We start from the raw sequence: 18,484 nt of genomic DNA, 5'->3' as shown, positions 1-18,484 counted from the left end.
CCTGGGCCTTTCTAAGGCTCTCACTTTGCTTTCTCATTGGCATTCCTCGCTGTAGGCAATGGAACCTCAGTGTCCGTGCCACTACATCAGTTACCATTTACTGGCTTCAAAAATGTTGTTGACATCTCTCATCTGTTTTCATTTCCTCCCGTGTTCTCTCTGTCACTGTGTCCTTCTCAAAATTTATCTCCTCTGTTAGTGGAGTTATAAGAGGTGACCAACTTGGTTCGGTCTGCAACGTTTTAAACAGAAGCACCACCTTATAAATTTCCACTTCAAGAGCTGATGCCATTCAGACAAGAAACGATGTTCAGTTTTGCTTAGAAAAATGGAAGACCCTCTAAGACGCTGGTTTAGCCCTCCTAGTTTATCCCTTTAATTCCCAAAGTGAAACTTCCATGCAGGTTAAATTAGGTCGCATTAAAATCTCCTCCCTCTCCACAAGTCCCATTTCTTCACGTTTGCTTCTGGTGTGGTGCCCCCTTCCTGGAACAGCCACTCCCATAGGTTCTGTTTTATCCTATTACGTATCTTGCATCCCACGCAAAATCCCAACCCTTCATGAAACCACCCCTGATCATTTCAGGCTACATAGATCCGCGCCTTCCCCCAAACAAGTGATTGTATCCTGTATCAGTCAGTCAGTCAAAGAACTCCCGTTCCCTGCTTCAAGTGTCTGTGTTGTCTTCTCAACAAAACATACGTTTCTTAAGGGCAGAAACCATGGCTTGTATTTTGTGTGCTCCTTGCGGTGCTCACATGGCATTGGACACTGCACGCTTGTTAACTGATGGGCACGAATTCAAGCCACAGGTATGGAATGTGATGTCCAATACATGACAAATTAAGAATCTTTTGAGGGTAAAGCCTGTATCTTATTCAACTTTATATGCCCAACAACCAGCACCATGTATGACACAGAAGGTCTCTGACTGTGGAGTGATGAAATGAAAGGCTGGATGGATAAATGGACACTCACTAGATACCGTGTTCAATGTTGTACCAATCAAAAGATTTTTTAATTCCTAAGAATAATAAAGATGATTAAAACGACGGTTCCTGATTGCATTCCCAGCATCGAGAGCAGTATTTGGCACAGAGGGGCTGCTCAGAAAATGAAGGGCATGTGGATGGATCTGCCAGGGGTCAGGGGCATTAGTTTATAGTCAGAAAGGAGAGAAGAGAGAATGCTCTGGCTTACCCGGAAAGCACTCCCAGGACGAGGTTGAGAACAAAGAAGGATCCAATGATGATGAGGGGAATGAAGTACAGCCAGTTCCAGGTGGCTCCTAAGGCATCATTGGTCTGAAAGAAAGAAAAACGGTTCCTTAATACTCCATCCAGACCCTCTGCCAGGAAAAGGCTTCCATTCCCGCAGCTTCACACAGAGGGCAATGCAACCAGCACAGGGCAACACAGTGAAACACGGCCTCGCTTCACTCCCAATTCGGCGTCACTGGAGGGTGAACTCACATCCCCCTGTGGACACTGTGAAGGACACTGTCAGCCCCACCTACCATTCTGAGTTGGAACAACCTAAAGCCCTCACTCAATGGATCACTGAACCCAGAAAGGTCAAATCCTCTTCTAAACAGTCACTGGTGTTATCATGTTTGGTGATGTGGGTTCGAAGCCTTTGCACTCTAAAGTGGACAAATTCTCAGAAGACGGAGGCAGGCCACGCCCATCATTTTATTCCATGGACACTGGCCAAGGCTTTGACAGGTTGCTTGGGAGAAATCAGTGTTACCCACATCCTGCTCAGTTCTTGACCCTAGGCTCTGGCTTTCTGCCTTCCATCGTGGTCCGACAGTGCAGAGCTAGACTAGGGCTGGCCCCAGGAAGGCTCCGGCAAAACGAGGCAGAGATGGAGACTGGAAGAGTGACCTCTCGCTCTCCGCTCTCTGATGCTGACACCCAGTAAACCGAAAACTGCACAGAAGTGCACATTGTGGATTCTTACACAAGTGAGATGTGAGGTCCCTGAATGGTAGGGGGTTCAGGGGGGATTCCACTACATGCCGTAGCCCCAGAAAAGCAACTCTTGGCAGGATGTCTCGTGAGGACCTTGAAACAGTTTTGGAGCATTTTGAGAAGTCCTCTCTAACACTTGAGACTTTCAGCTAAGCTCTGCCTTCACCCTCTCTCCCCATGATACCAACCACAGGTCTTCCTAGTTAGTCTGCTTCAATTCCATCTGACATACATAGGGCTTTGAAATCCACCCCCGTTCCACCCCAACCCCGTCACAAACAAACTTTAGTATCTGTTTGAAATTCAGCAGTTTTTGGAAAGATATTTTATGCCCAATCTACTAGAGAAACAAGGCCATCAAAATCAAATGCCATGCCTAAAATCTGCCCGCTAAATTAGCAGAATTAAGATCTGAACTCGGGACTTCTGTGGCAAAGTATTCCTTGTCCCTGTGATGTACCTTTTTCTCCCTCCCGCTACTAAACTTCCCAAACATATTTTGATTCACTGTCTTCCTGCTTCCCGTGGACTTCTATGGCGTTCTGTCTTGTTTCTCTCCCAAATTATCTCATTGTCTTTCTGCTTCCCCTTCAAACATGTCGGTCCGCAGACGACAGCCTACCACTGACCGTGGCAGCTGTCACTGTACAGTAGATTTTTCCATTCAAAAGAGCCTCTGAGACAACCTCGTTCACCAACCTTGCGTCTTTCTGTCTTGCCCCTGCACTGTTCAGAGGGGTATGAAGGCAAATGAAGCAGAATAAAAGTTAAAAACAAACACCTTCCGAACTGAATGAACAAAAGTGGAGACCTACCAATTTCAATGTCTAATTTCTAGTTCTTTGGTACAACCAGGTGTGGTCAGTCACATGCAAGCAGGGAAGCTGCGGGCCAGACCTCAGGGAAAACTGCTCCTGATCATCAGTAGGAAGATGCAGAAGAACTAGATGCCAAGGGCCACAGGGGGTTTTAATGAACATGGGGAGATATTTCTTCTGAGATATGAATGAATGAATGAGATATGAACAGAATGAATGATCCTTGTATAATTCATGATTATAAACACGACATTTTGTAAAGACTGCCTAGCTCTGATGGTTCTCCAGATCAACATGTTTCATTTACTCTGTGACTTAAACAGTCCTCACCCCACCCTCATCATTCTTTGGCAGCAAGAACGGAGTCTGCTCCCAGCACCCAGATCAGGGCTCAGTTGCTGACAAACATTAATTGGTGTCAGCAGTGATGATGATAAAATTGTGACTTTTAAGGTGTCTTTTGTCCCAGGAGTGATGCTATATTTTGAGAATGGCCAGAGCAGGTTCGTTTGGGTGACTATTTGCCAGAGATGCTGTAGAGTGAAGAACATTTTCCAAATTGTGTTCTTGCATTCCCATTGCTAGAGATCTCTTAAGATGTTAATGTATTCTGTAGAAAATGAGCTTCTGGAACCAAAGAAGCTTGGGAAATACAGCAGATTATATTTTCCCCTTAGCCTGTGAGAAGACCCACCAAAAGCAACATTACTAACTTTTAGTCCATCATTCCATACACTTCCTTGATTACAAAACCCTCTGTTTCAATGGAAATCTATGAACACATCAGGATATACAGGGATCGGAGGACACAGGCCCAGAGTCTGGAATGTGCTTCCTAATTCTTCTCTAAAATACTGGTGAAGAAGAGTGTCTTTTTACTCAGTGTATTGGGAGAAGGTTTTGGTTTCACTTTAACCTCCATTAAGGCAAGAACCTTCCCTGTCTGCTCATTTTGTGTGTCTGGCACCTGACAGAGAGTTTGGAACACATAGATGTTCACTCAGCCAGCAGATGACCACAATCTGAGTAAGATGATGCTCATGTTCAAAATACGCCCCCTCCAATTCGTTCTGATACTACCCTCCAAGCTTTGTCTGAATCGCTTTACAAAAAAAAATCATCCACTATGGCAGTGGGGCCTGTTGGATGGGAAAGACAAGAGAAACAGAAGAGGAGGAGAAGAGACCGCCTGGGAGGACCCAGCGTCAGCGGTGCTGGGCCCCAGGGGGTCATTAACGATGACTGACAGCTTAAAAGGTTCTTCTGGAGAAAGCGGTCTGACAGCTCCCGAGATTATTCACAAACCTTTTAATAGACTTGCTGCACCATCTCGACACCTTCCTCCTCTCCTGCAGGTTTCTTCTCAGCTCTTCCTCGCCCTCCCTCTCCAGGTGCACCTTACACCCCCACCTCTCGTGCCTGCCAGTGGATCAATGACCCACAGTCCACCAGGACAAGGGGACAACCCTGAGCAGGAAAGGGGCACGCCGAGGACGTCACACTTCCCTCCTTCAAAATGGCAAGGTTCTTTCTGACGCTCATGAGAGCTTCAGTCTCCTCCTGATTCATCATTACCAAAACCTTTAGATTGTCCAGTGTAGGAGAGACAATTACTGAGGCGTCTTCTGAGACAAGAAAAGAAGAAAGTAACTGACAACTCTGAAGGCAGGAAGTCCCCTGACACCATGAGCTGGGGGTCAGGGGTGCCAAACAGAAAGCTGCCAGTTCCGCCCCAGAGTTCCCTCTCAAGGTGGGCATGCGTATCTGGGACACAGCGGGAGGAGGAAGAGGGGAAGGCAGGCTGTGTGAGACGGGGAATCTCTCCGCTTCCTTCTCTCTCCACCGCAGCCCCGGCTTCTGTGACTCTCCCAAGCAGTTTGCATGCAGGCATCATCACACCTGGTGCGCCCTAGGGACTCTTCCTTCAGGGACAGGGGACGGCCGTGCTAAGTGCCCTGAGCAAGATCCTGGGGAAGGAGCCCCACAGCTTTCCAAACATGTTCCACTGGATTCTGGCCCAAGGAGAGTCCCACAGTGGAAGCTTCCCTGCCCAGAACACTACTGTGGAGCCGCGGAAGTGTACACCAGGCCCCACGCTGCAAAGAAGGCTGCACCAGGAGTGGCAGCCGCCTCCTTCCACGCCATTCACGGAACACGTGCTCTGGGGCTGGCAGTGCAGAAGAGCGCTTTTCTTGGGGGCAGTGTCCTCTTATTCAAGACGCTGATTCTCCTCCCACCGACTCAGTCGAGCCCCTAGACTGGCAGGCTGGCTGCCCTCCGTCTCACTCACCTGCTGATTCCCCAAGTGACACACACGCACACGTGTGCACGACGGGGGTGATGACAGACAGAGAAAGCAGCCGGGGGTGGTGGCCCACCTGCACAGGGAGTGCTCAGCGGTACCAGGCCTGACACAGTGGGGATGTGTTCCTTCGGGAACCTGCCTGATCGGGGGTGGTGAGCACACCCACTCCCTGTGTAAACAGGCACATGTGGCAATTATCACATTAATCTCAGAGGGATGGGGAGACGGTGGAAGGCAGGGGTGGGAAGAGTGGGACTGGACAGAAAGATGGCGGTGAAGGTGGCAAGAGGAAGGGGGCCCTGTGGTCCTCTTGGCCTGAGGCTGTAAAGGCAGGGCCAGGCCCCCAATCCCGGAAGGAGGTCTCTGCCAGGGTTCCACAGGACTCTGCAGATAACATGCTGGAGGGCCTCCTCTTGGAGGTCCCCACCTTCACAGAGCAGCTCCGACCAGTGAGGCTAAACTACATGCAGCTGAGTGGCGAGGCACAGTGAGTTGGGACTGAGAGAAAAGGGGATGCTGATTCTGGGGTCCTTTGGGGGAAAAAGGTCTCTGGGGCACACCTACTTCCCAGGTAAGTTCCAGCCTGGCCCCCAGCAGGGCGCCCCAGCCAGCGCACCACCGGCATCTTAGGGAGCTCTTTGCTGGGGGGCTGTCCTGTGCGGGGCACTTGCAGGGCCCCCGGACTTCTACCCACTGGTTGCCAAGAGCACTCCCCATGCTGTGACAACCAACAGTGTCTCCAGAATTGCCAAACACCCTGGGGGGCAAACACGGCTTCCACTAGAGAAGCTGGCCCAGAGGCTCTGTCTCAAGACGGGAGCTTTGGAATTCCCATCTGAGCTCAGGTCAAGGGAAGGCTGGGGCAGCTGCCCGAGGCTCTCAAAGAGGCAGGCCATTCATCTCGGCAAAGGATCTGTCCATGGCCTCTGCTGACCACCCCCGGGAGAGACATTCAGAGAGGAGTAAAGGAAAGGGACAGAGGCCAAGGAGGACTTACCTGCTGACCACCTTCCCTGAGGGCAGCACGCCCGCATCTGGCACTGCCCGGCCGCCTTACTTCCCCTGGGCCCCCGCTGCATTCCAGTACCAAGTAGGCAGCTCCTTTCTATCCCAGAGGACTTGGGACTTGGAGGCCACGTCTCAGAGCCCAAATGTCATATTTTGTTCAGCAAATTGGTGGACCATGTACTATGTAACAGACACTCTCCTAGGTACTGGGGTTAAATGACGCAGCGGACAGTCTCAGGTCCTGGCCCTGGTGAGCCCGTGTGATGGCGAGACCGCATGAAACAAGCGAGCATACACAACCTGCATGCCTTGAAAGCCAGGTGAGTGTGGTGACCAGGCCACACAGGGCGCTGGCCCAGGAGGTCAGGAAGGGATCTGCTGAAGATTTCGGGGAGAAGAATCACATGACCGTCTAAGAAACTACATTGGCTGAGGCAGCGGAGATCAGAAAGGCAGAGAAAAGGTTTGTTATCGAGTTGAAAGAAAAAGGAGGAAAAGGTTGGGATGAAGAAGTGCCAAGAGGTAGAGGACACGTGAAAAGAAAAATGAGGGCAGGGAATGGTCTCTGAGAATAAACTCCTGCCTCTTTGCAACAGTGTCACTCGGCCCGTGTGGCTGCTGCACTGAAACACACATGAGTCACAAGGGCGGCCGTGAATTTTTCCGAAGTGTCCATAGCTGTGCAGCCAGCATCCAGATAACCCCAGGGCCTCCGCCAGGCCCTGTCCTAGGCACCGTCTCCCTCTCCTCAAGTGTAACATTATCCTGACTTCTGTAACCATTACTTACATTGGCCTAATTGGGAAATCACATCTGAGCATTTCCCTCCATATCCTGAGCCATCCACATTCCCTCTCTGCTCAGGGACTTACGTTCAGAAGAGTGCCCGGCCCAGCTCTCACCAGCTGGGATGTGGCAGCTTCCGTGCTCCTCCAACAGGTCTCCTTTACCAGCAGGTGTACCCATCCCCTAGCAGCTATGAGTGTTGGCTGCTGCTAATGGTTGACACCTGAATCCCTCTCAGAAGTTGGCCTCTGGCTGATGGACCCTCCTCCTCTGGGAGTTTATGCCTGTCCCATGGGGGCAGTGACCTATAACCGGTAACTGGCTGCTGCAGGGGTATCGATGGCCCAGCCCCTTTGCCTCCGCGTGGCACAAGCTCTGTGCTGCAGTTCACAGGAGATCAGGCTGAGGCCCAAATGTCTGAAACCACGTCTTTGTCTAGTGTTGTCTCCTGACCTACTTCCCTCCTATCTGTGCGGGTTTCTTCTGAAAGCAGTCTGTCAATAAATCACTGCCACAAGAACTCTGTCCCAGAGTCAGGGAATAGGGAATCTGACTTAAGGCCTTAAATCCCTTTCTCATCAGGGTTTTGATCAGTCTTACAAAGCAGGTAACACCCCACCCGTGAGTCACATGGATGGACGGTGTTTCTAAGGGCAGAGCCACTGCCCTTCGACCACGCCCACATTTCAGGGAAAGGACATCATGTACAGCATACCCTACAACCCTGGGCAACCAAAGGCCTGTGGACGAGGCAATCTGGTTTCCTGCACACCAGGAATCCTAGCCACAGTCTTGGAAGATCATGAGAACCCACCATCCAACCCATCATTGGGTAGAAAAGGAAACAGAGGCCTAGACAAGCAAAGTGATGGGGTCACAATCTGGAACCACAATGGGTCAACTTTGCTGGGTGTGAGGAGGATCAGTCTCTTGAGAACACTTGATTCTCCATATCTCATTTGATCCCAAGTCTCTTAAAAGCAATCCTACCCATAGTGTTACCATCTTCCACGAGAGAACCACAATAAAGCCAACACTAGGGTCTGGCAGCCAGAACAGGAGAGTTGTCGTCCCAGCCCCCAGTCAAGAAAGAAGGGCGGGGGAGCAGGGGGAGAGAGTGAGGACAGAGTGCCCCGAGTGAGACACAGCCGCCTGCTGCCACCCAGCACGGAGGCTGAACCCACCAGTCCTGGAGGCGAAGCCTTTCATGATGTCTCAGATCCCGGAGCATATTTAATAAATATGCTAAGTCTCCCCACACAAGCAAGCTGCAAAGGCAGCATCTGGCTTAGCCAGGGGCCCGTGGTAAGTAATCAAGGCTCTCCACGCATCCTGGTCCTTCCGGGCCCCCCAGACCTGAGTGCCGGCAGCCCCTGTCTCCACGCGCCTGGACCGTCGGCGGCTGGCACTGAGGAAGCTGCAATGCTTACTCCGTATGCAAAAGCCCCTCCACGAGACTCCCCACTGGGTATCTCACCGCCTATTCCTCCCCTCCCCTGACCAGTAGAACAGCAGAGCAGAACCAGCCTGCCAACGAGGAGAGCCAGAAAAACCCAGCACGCCCACCCTCGTCCACAGGCAGCAGTGTGACGCCGCTGAGACCACCCTGGGGAGCTGTGCTCAGCATCACGGACCAGCAAGCACGGCCTCGCCCTGGACGTGCGCAACGAGCACACCCATGCTGGGCAGACAGGTATTGCGTGTCTGTGAAAATCCATCCACACGCCTGGGAAGACGACTCAAGAGTAAATGTCAAAGTGAGGGAGGGTGAGCGGTGCCGCATCTGACCAGGAAGGCTGCCCTGACCTTGTCCGCGCTCCGGGAGAGCCTCCAAACCCGCCCGGCTCAGGGCCCTGCTGGGCTTAAAATCTCTTCGGCTAAATCCTAATTCCAACCTCATTGTAATGTGAGGTTTATCCTGTCACCTCCCATTCTGAGCTCTGGCCCCAGAGCCCAAAACGGAGCTAACAGAGCCTTCCTGGGTCTTGGAGCTGCGGAAGCTGGGTTTGGGTTTGGGTTACCAAGGGGCTCAAAATTCTATTCTCTCTACTTGTGTGTATGTCTGGAAATTTCTATAATCCAAGATTTTACATTTTCCCCAAATAAAATTGAATAGGTTCTTTATATGGTTCAGAGTCATTTGTGGATTTCCGGAGAAAAATCCTTTTTTAGTCAAAACACTGAAAAATGTTAACAGTGATGATAACTGGAGGGGTAGAAATTAGTGATTTTTTTACAAGAATCTTTTAATACTTTCCTATACTTTGCAACTTTTCTGCAGTATCTAAGTGGTTTTTACTTTGTTTGTCTTATGGTCAGAAAAAAAATAAAGAGTACTGTGTACTGGGGGGAAAGTCTAAAAAGAAGGTCCTCCTGGCCCGCAGCGGCAGGAGGGTGCTGAGAAGGCCCACATTCCCGGGGCCACTGGGAAGTCAGACAGCGGACCCGACGGTGAGCCCTCCAGGTCGGGATGTTCCTTTGCTCTGGGAAAAGGTCACTGTGTTGTTCTGATGCCACTATATGCAGGTTGGCCAAAGGAGGCGACTTATTACAGAGGAAATGAAGGAAGATGCTTCCTCTGCTGGTCCTGTCACCTCTTCCTCGCAGCTGGCTGATGTGAGACTGGAGGCTCTCTTGCAAGAAAGTCAGGCACCAGAAAGAGCTCAGAGAAGGAGGGAAGGCACGAGTCTTCGAAGACCCTGCCTTTGAAGCCCAGGGACAGAGGATGCCTGAGGCGTGACAGGCCCTCTGCACCGTGAGATGTCTGTGTCAGGTCCGGTGTGTTCCAGGAGGACTGATGACACCAGGGTAACAGGTCTGCGGCCAGTCCCTAGCTGGCTCCCTGCTTTATCCCCACGGTCCTCAGGGATCAACGCTTCTAGTTAGCATCATTTATTCCACTTCTAGGAGTCCCCGTCCCCTCCAGCTAATCAGTCGCTATTTTTCCATTCAGTCTGACATGAGCACTGTAACCTTCATCATCATGCAGGTTACAGAGCTAGAAGGAATCACAGCATTTTGCACAAACCCCTCATTTTATGGATGAAGAGCCAAGGGCCAAAAAACGAAGTGACGGCTGAAGGAGGCTCCACTAGCTGACCACAGAGGTAGGAGCAGGCCTTCTGAACTCTGGTCTGCTCTGCAACAGCCCTTCTCTCCTGTACCACACACTCTAACACTGAGACTCAGCACGCACGGCCCTGATCCCTCTAGTCATTTCGGATGTAGTTAGTCTAGCCTCACGATGTCACGTGGAAGCTACCTGAAGTTGAAGGTCGTGATGATGTGTCTCACTTCTGAAGGCTCAGAGCACGGAGCTGTGAACATGGCTATCTGATTCAATGACCAAAGGAACCAGGTTGAAACGTGCTGGAAGGCTTCCTGGGGTGGTGCCCTCACCTGGACCTGAAGCAGGAGAAGGATGCAGGTTGGCCAATCAGTGGATGAAGACACTCTGACAGGCCGAGAGAGGGAAAGAAGTGGGAATGCTGAGGCCACGAGGAGTTGCTGTTGGCAGTAGCGAGCAAAGCAAGACGAGGAGGAGCGGGCTGTGGACTCTGAATGGGGGTCCAGATGTTGGCCCAGATTTGCTCAATCCCCATGGGCTCTTCCCTCCTCCTTTCCTCTCCCGTCTCCTCTCTCTGCCAGGCCACGAGTTCTCTCATACTGGAAAACACCACTCAGTTCCCACAAGGCTCCCCCTAAGCACATCGCTCCATTTCTCTCCAGAATTCCCCAGCACTTAGGCGCACTCCATAGAATCCATATTCACTCAACACTTTTGAGGGCGTACTCTGCATGAGATGAATGAGAAAGGAAAGCAGTCCTCGAGGGCCTTGGTCTCCACAGGAAGGCTACGTCATGAGCATAAGTGCCCACAATTGAAAACAGAACACTGAGCGCTGCACTTGGGTCTTTATTTGCACTTATTTACAGCCCCTCTTCATACGTGTTTCGTCTCCTTCACACATTGGTCCTCCCTTCCCACTAAGGTTGACTGTTTCTCAAAGACAGAACTGCATCTTTTATTTCTCTGTTCACTCTACTAGTGCCTAGAATTTTATTCTACAAACAACAGACCCTCAATAACGCTGCTGACTAATAGGCAATTTTAACACCACTACCATTCTTCTGCTTTGCAGGCCTATGTGAGTTTCCTTCTCTGGAAATAAATACATCACCTGTAAAATGGCATCTCTGTTGACATATAGCAAGTGCACTTAGCTAACTCCAATATTCAACACAGCACATAAGAGCAAACACTCAAGAAAAGAGCTTCAGGTAGTCATTTTTCTTGGCTCTCGTTCCCTCCGCAATGGCTTCTGAGCAGGTGAATTAATTTATCATTGAACATCCCTGTTTTAATTAATGATTGCATGTCGAACACTGTGGAGGGCTGGTAAGCCCAGCTGGTTCCCTGAAGAAGCCCCAGGCCAGTTAGTTTTATTCATCTCAGGGCCACAGGAACCACTCCTACCCCTTGGTAAGGACAGCTTGAAAGCAAGAAACCCTGGCTTTTAAGTCTTTGTGTCTTCAGACTTTTAGACATATCTCTGGAAAACACACTCAATAAATCTGCATCAGTGTTGATAATGCTGATAATGAAATGGCCAGTCCTGGGTGCCTGTTTATCACCTGAGGGTCTGAGAGTACCTGGGTGAGGCTCTCCACTCTGGTCCTGCTGGATCGGAGTTTCTCAAAGCACATGGGCTACAGGTGTGCCCAAAGCATCATTCCACTCACCTCTCACGGCCACCTCCACTGGTAGGCAGCCTCGTCCACTCACCCCAGTGCTAGACAAACATTATTTTCTAAGTGTGCCATGATGTGAAAAAGAATAGGAATCACTGTGCCAGACGACCATCTGTCAGGGACACTGAGGAGGGAATTCCTCGCCTGAGTAGGTGCCTACATCAGACAACAGATATGGGGTCCCTGCCCACTCAGACCCACATTCCTTACTGTGCTTCTCCTCTGTCTCATGGACTCTAATTCCTGGTTTCAGTTCTACCGCTCGCCCCATCCCCTTCTCTTTTCTCATCTCTAGATTTCCCCTGTCTTGTTCACTCTACTGCTGCCCTCCTCAAAATTCATCTCGGCTCCTCTTCTTCCCCTGAAGACACACAGTTCATTCCAACTGAGCATTCTCGTTAGTTGGGCAGTATAACAAGGCTGAAACAGAATACAGATAATAAAGCAATAATGTTCCTGACTTCCCCAATCTGGGAACCACTAGAAAAAATCCCTTTTGGCTTTTCTCATTTTTTGCCCAACTTCTGTTGCTGTACATTAGGGTGGAGTGTTCCTGAGGTCAACAAACTGTTGTGTGACTAATACAGGAGTCCATGTAAGACGTTGGAGGGCAACTCCAACATGGACCCACTCAGATCTATTTCTGGAAAGACTAAGAAGACCTGATTAAAACATTTTTATCTACATATTTTCCCGTGACTTATACCCTAAGGCTCTTGGTGTAACTGAGAAGGAAAAAGAATCATGGCTTCAATTAATTAAGCATCTGCTCTACGCTGAACACCGAGCCAGGTGCGTAACATATTAACTCTAACCTTCACAGCCATGTGTAAGAGGGGTGCAATTGCAACTTCACGTGTTAAAAACATATGTATGTATAACTGAATCACTATGCTGTGCACCAGAAACTAACGTGCCATAAATCAACTATACTTCTTATATATATACATATATATATACAACTTATATATATATTTCACATATATGATTGAAGTATGAAATAGATGAAATATATAACATATTCATATATGAATATATAATTCATATATATATTCATATGTAATATATAATTCATATTATTCACATATAATATATAACATACATAATTTAATTTCATATAACATACATTCATATAATGTATATATGAAATAATCATATAATACAATATATCATGTAAATTTCATATTATATATATTTCCTATATAATTTATATTTCATATATAACATATTTCATATATTATATATTTCATATATATTATAATATATTTCATATTTTATATATATATATATATATATATATATATATATATATATATATATATATATATATAAAACAAACAAACAACAACAAAAACCAGCTCAGAAAGGCTGGGGACTTGTCCAAGGTCCTACAGTCAGTATATTGCAGAACCAAAATCCAAACCCATGTTTGACTTCCTCTCAAGACACGACATTGAGTTGTCTCTTGTATGGTGGGGGATGGGGAGAGACACGTAGAAATAAAAATGTTTTCACATGGAACATCTTTGAGAAAAGAGCCACGGCTGCAGAAGGAATAGTTTCTGACCAACTGTGTACTGTAATCCTATCTGAATGTTATTGTTCCAGCTCCTCGGACGTCTACACCTCAGCTCAGTGGCTTCTCTGCCCTGGAGGTCTGATGAGGGTGGAGGACCATCACAGCAGTTCCCTGGCTGGTAGGGCAACAGCTGCTCTGTTGCCAGGGTGATCCTGGAAAGTGGGAAGAGATTCCCAGCCACAGCTGGCCTCAGTCTTCAGAGCAGGGGAAAAGCTGTCTTTTCTAACCCATGTATCTCACTCTGTCTCTCTTCTGCTCAAAACCCCCCAAGCACTGCCCCTTGCCAAATCCCCCACCAGGAGTGAACCCCAGCCCAACCTCTCTGGCTCATCTCACAGCCCCTGCCTCCCCGTGTAGTAAGTCACCTGGCCGCACCCTACTTCTTGCAATTTCCTCGTATGCCATGTTCTTTCTTTCATGTCACTGTGCTTTTGCTCATACTGTCCCCACTGCCTAGAATACCTTCCCCGCCTTTTCCACCTGCAAAGCCCCTATGCATGCCTTGATCGAACGTTCCCTTCACCAGGAGACCTTCCCAGAGTCAGTCGCTCACTTTACTCCCTGCACTGAGAGCTAGCACGCCACTGAACTCCATACCACAGCCACTGCTTGCCTGCACGTCAGTCTCTGTAAGACCTGTTACTGCTCACGGAGGAGGAGGAGGTCTTACCTGTCTATCTATCTGCCCCAGAGCCCAGGGCAGCTCTCAGTCGTGCTCAGCAAGTGTTTGTCAAGTGAATGAATAAACAAATGAGCCAAGGTAATAAGCAGAATGTATGGCTCTGATTAAATCTAAGGCAACCAAAAGAGAGAAAATAAAGAACAATGATGAGAAAGAGGATTTCTCAAAGAGTTAATAAAATGTCTAGAGGTTTTTTCATCACTAAGAGGGCAGTCACGGGATGATTAGAAGGAATTTATCAGAGATTATCTCTTTATAAGCCCTTCCCAGGTGTCTCTTGCCTCTGAAGGACTTCAGTCTCTAATCCTCTCCATCTTCTAGAAGAAAGGCTCTATCAGTCTCATCTCTGATGAGCTCAGGGAAGAATTAAAAACAAAACTGGTAGATTTTGCTACAATTTCAGCTGTAAAGCTGGGTTTGAGGGAGGCAGAGAACACAGATGATGCTGAACACAAATGCGGACTGCGGCTCCTGCAGGGTCCCAGGCAGAGATTAGGGGACCACTCCCTGACCTTGAAATAAGAACAGAGAAGCACACTTCTCAGCGACTGGTTGCAGGGTGTGTGTGCAGGTGGTTAACTAAGAGGGAAGAGAGCAGCCCCTTTGTGGAAGCAGCAAAAACACAGCGTCTTTGCCTCTGGGTACGAAGGTGATGGGGAAGAAAGCATGTCTCAGGGAAGGTGACCCCGGTTCTCTCAATGTCAGAGTGAAGTTTAAAACCTTCTATATCCCAGCCAGAAGGTTCTGTGTTCTGTCCTCTTAAGCTTTGTGGGGTAGAGATGTTCTTTCAGCTGGGAATGTTGTCAAGCCTCATCTTGACAATTCCCCTTCATTCTCTCAAAAAAAAAAAACAAAAAAAAAAAAACAAAAAAATTGCACCATCAAAAATCCTGGCCATCCTTCAAGGCCTTTCTTATGCCCTGTCTGGTGAACCGATGCCCTGATCGGCCCTCTGGTGCTCCAGGGGCTTTTCAGACTTGTTCTGAGATCCTCTAATTCCCACATTCAGAGCCAGTCCGAAACCATTCTCTTGGCTAAACGCCGGTGATTTATTTAGTCTGAAGGGTGCACATGCCTCTAAGCAAATTCACTTGATAGTCAATAGGAGGTCACCCAATGTGGATGATGAGAGTTAACACTTTGGGGGAGAAATACTGCATACCTTTTGCCCACATTTGCACATTTAATCTTCTCCAGAATCCTTGAAGCAGATACTAGTCCTGTAGCCTTTTTCTTTGATGGGGAAACGGAGGCACAGAGTGGTTGAGTAACCAGCCTGAGGTTGCACAGGCAGTGACACGACTAAAATCTGAGCCAGCAGTCTGACAAGTGCAATGCAGAAAATGCTCCACACACATTACATATTAATATTATTTACGTAGGCTAACGGTTCCCCTTAACTCTTGAAAAGAAGGGAAGAATGAATGAATGAATCCCTATGATTTATATTTATCTTATCTAAATATTTTATTTGCCTTGTGCAAGGAGATAGGTGCCTACTTCTAAATCTCTCATCATTTACAGGTGATTGTAACATTTATCACACCACATAATACTGATTTACTTGTCTGTCTTCTGTACAAATCTGTGAAATCTTGGAGGACAGGGTTTTGTGTTTCTTTGTAGAGCGGACCTGCTTAAGAACTCTGAATACTTCTCAATTAGCATCTGTTGTACAAATGGGTGAATAAGCGAATCAAATCCTTTAGGATCAAAATGTAAAGCAATACTCCAGCCATAAGTATCAAATTGGACCAACATGGTCTAGAACAGTGGTTCCCAAAGGTGTCCTCTAGCCCGCCAGTATCAGCAGCTTTGGGGATATTATTAGAAATGCACGTTCCTGGGTCCCGGTGCAGACCTCTGGATCAGAACTCTCAGGAAGTTCGGCGATCTGTGTTTTAACAAGCTCTTCGTGTGATGCCTGCTAAAGTTTGAGAACTACTAGACTAGAAAAAAAGAAGTCTGCCATCAGTAGCCTCAGCTGCTATGCTGATGTATCCAGGAGTGGAAAAAAAGAAAAAAAAAAAGAGAAAGATCTGAGAAAGAAGAAAGTCTGCAGTTGAGTGGGGAGGAAAGAGGATGACAGAAGGGTGTGGGGAGATATGGAGAGGGAGGAGAAGGAGGGTGGGTGAGAAGGAGAGATTGATTCACCTCAAAATCTCCTGGGAATGAAACGGGTTCACGATCTCGGCTGGGTGATGCCATAGCAACGGGCCCAGTGCCTTCCCCGCCCCCTCCCCAGGATGACCGGGCATGAGACACACCTACACTGAGCCCTGCAGAGCGATTTAAGCTTCAGCAAGTTGGAAAAGCACAGTGAGAGGAGAGCTTACACATGGGCTCTGGCCCCCAGCGGGGCTCCCAGCAAGACCGTTTCTTCCTAAGGGCTGTTACCAGTCCCGACAGGCGCTGAAGTCGCAGCCGTGCAGAGGTGCCCCGGCTCACACTGTCACACAGCCTGGCTAGGGCGGCTCGGCTGTCCTGCGGGACTCGCTGTGAGGAAGGATGAGTGGGTTAAGGGGAGAGGAGAGAGCCCACGGTGCTGCAGGGCTGGGAGTGCAGGATGGGCTGGGCTCAGACCCCAGGGAAGGATTACTCAGAACCCCAGGCAGGGGACCAAATGCTGACGGGAGCTAGGAGCAGAGCTCAAAGGACGATTTGAGGCCAGGGGCTCTAGGGAGAGAACAATGGGGTCACGAGGAGCAGAAGGTTCCGGAGACCATTAAGGCCCTTTGCTGGGAACAGCTGGAGCTTCCAGGGCACCTATGAGGCAAACACACTGAGCTGGCTTCCCTAATAAAGGCAAGACAGAGGCTGCAGGAGGACACTGAGACAGGCAAAACGCACCATGCTCCATACGCTCGATGGAAATAACTTCGGGAAAGTGAGTTTACAGCCAATTAGACGGTAAAAGTAAGATATAATTGCTGTTGCTATGTTTGTTTCCAAGAAGAACTGTGTTATGATTAGACTAACAGGCTAGTGTTGGAATTCTGAGCAAACGGCATGGAAGACTTGGTCTTGCTTTGTCTCCGCGTGAGAGAAGAAAGCCGAAGAGGAAAAGCTGAATCGATAAACCACCACTTGTGCAAGGGACCTGCCTGCTGAAAACCCTCGTGCAGCCCTGAATCCTTTCTTTGCGGGGAGAGAGGGGGAGTAGGGGAGAATATGCTGAGATATTTCTCCTATCTGATCCCTTCTAGTCCTCATCATGACCCAACGAAGTCACCATCGCGGCCCTCATTTTCTGGATGGGAATATTGGGCTCGGGGAAGTCATGGAGCAGGCAAGACATCAAATACTGGGACTCGAACCCACCTCCACCTGACTTCAAACACCATGCTCCTTTACCCACAATGAAGGCATGATTCTGCCCACAGTAATGGAACAGAGAGAACTGGTGGTCTGTAAGCTACCCATGGGCCGTGATGCCTTGTCCAGCCAGAACTGGGGGTCTCCCACTGGTGTCTCCCTTGGGAGACACTGTAGTACAGCTGGAAAACACCAGCCCCACCTCTTATTAGTTCCATGACACTGGGCGAAACAGTTCAACCCTCAATGTCTTGGTTTCTCCACTTGTATCAGGGGGATGATGATCCCGATCACGCAGGAAGCAGTGCTGGGAAGATGAAGTGGGGAGTACAGTCTGACACTTACCACCTACCCCACCACACCCCACCATGTGTTAGCTGTGGCATCTTCGGTACCTTGCTTAGTTCTTCTGCCCCTCAATGGCCTCATCTCTTAAATGGCTGGATTAGAAATAATGCAGCTCCAGGGACGGCAGGGAGAAAGCATGTGACAAGTGGCTGCCATGTGTTCCAATCAGCTCCCCTCCTGGGAGAGGACATGCCCAGCCCCCAGCTGCTGGGACCATCTGCCTCTGACCGCTCACAGCTGCACCCGCACTGGGAATTGCCCTGCACCCCGAAGGGGTGCTGAGCTCAGCTGGTGTGGGTCAGCCTCTCCTCGGTCCACCTCTGGCCTCCTCACTTCCTCAAGTGTATCCCCAAAGCGCACCCTAATCAACATTCTGCACACAATTCTCCAGTGCAGAGCTGCCTTCCAGAAAGCCCGAGACAGGATCTATATCTTAGAGAGTGCTCAGTAAAGAGAAATTGATAACAGCAGTTATGATTGTCTTCAAACTCAAAAGGCTATGATATTGTACACATGACTCCTGGAAGCTTTATAGAATTTCTTTAAGGAACGGGACTGTGTCTCAAATGTCTTTATGTTTCCTCCAGGCACCCGCAGGACAGCAGATCCTCTAGAAACATATTTGACTTACACTGGCTATATTTCTCTTCGGCCCAGAATCAAATCAATCTGCATGGGTCTGGGGGTATGGACTTCAGCTCCACAATGGTGACATACATGGTCATAACCGGGACACACAGAGTCTCAGCACTAAGGAACTTTGTAAATGAAATCTCTCCGACAGAATAACTTTGCAAAAATGGGCCACACAAATCAACCCGGGGAAGTAGGTTATGTGAACTCTTACTATTATTCGTTCTTTAAAAATTAAATATTAAATATTAAACAAACCTCACATCTGTAAAGACAGGTGTTGC

At 48.8% G+C, this 18,484-nt stretch overlaps 1 protein-coding gene across 1 annotated transcript in view; it reads right to left on the bottom strand.

Moving 5' to 3' along the window:
- Positions 1–18,484, bottom strand: part of CACNA1E (calcium voltage-gated channel subunit alpha1 E) — a 345,741-nt gene that overhangs the window by 135,050 nt on the left and 192,207 nt on the right. The window contains exon 8 of the mRNA XM_074349901.1: positions 1,202–1,305. Coding sequence (XP_074206002.1) covers positions 1,202–1,305 — 104 coding nt within the window. The remainder of the gene's footprint in view (positions 1–1,201; positions 1,306–18,484) is intronic.

The sequence above is a fragment of the Camelus bactrianus genome, chromosome 21 (genome assembly GCF_048773025.1).
Source record: "Camelus bactrianus isolate YW-2024 breed Bactrian camel chromosome 21, ASM4877302v1, whole genome shotgun sequence".
In the NCBI taxonomy this organism is placed as follows: Eukaryota; Metazoa; Chordata; class Mammalia; order Artiodactyla; family Camelidae; genus Camelus; species Camelus bactrianus.
This window is presented reverse-complemented; position numbering and strand designations above follow the sequence as displayed.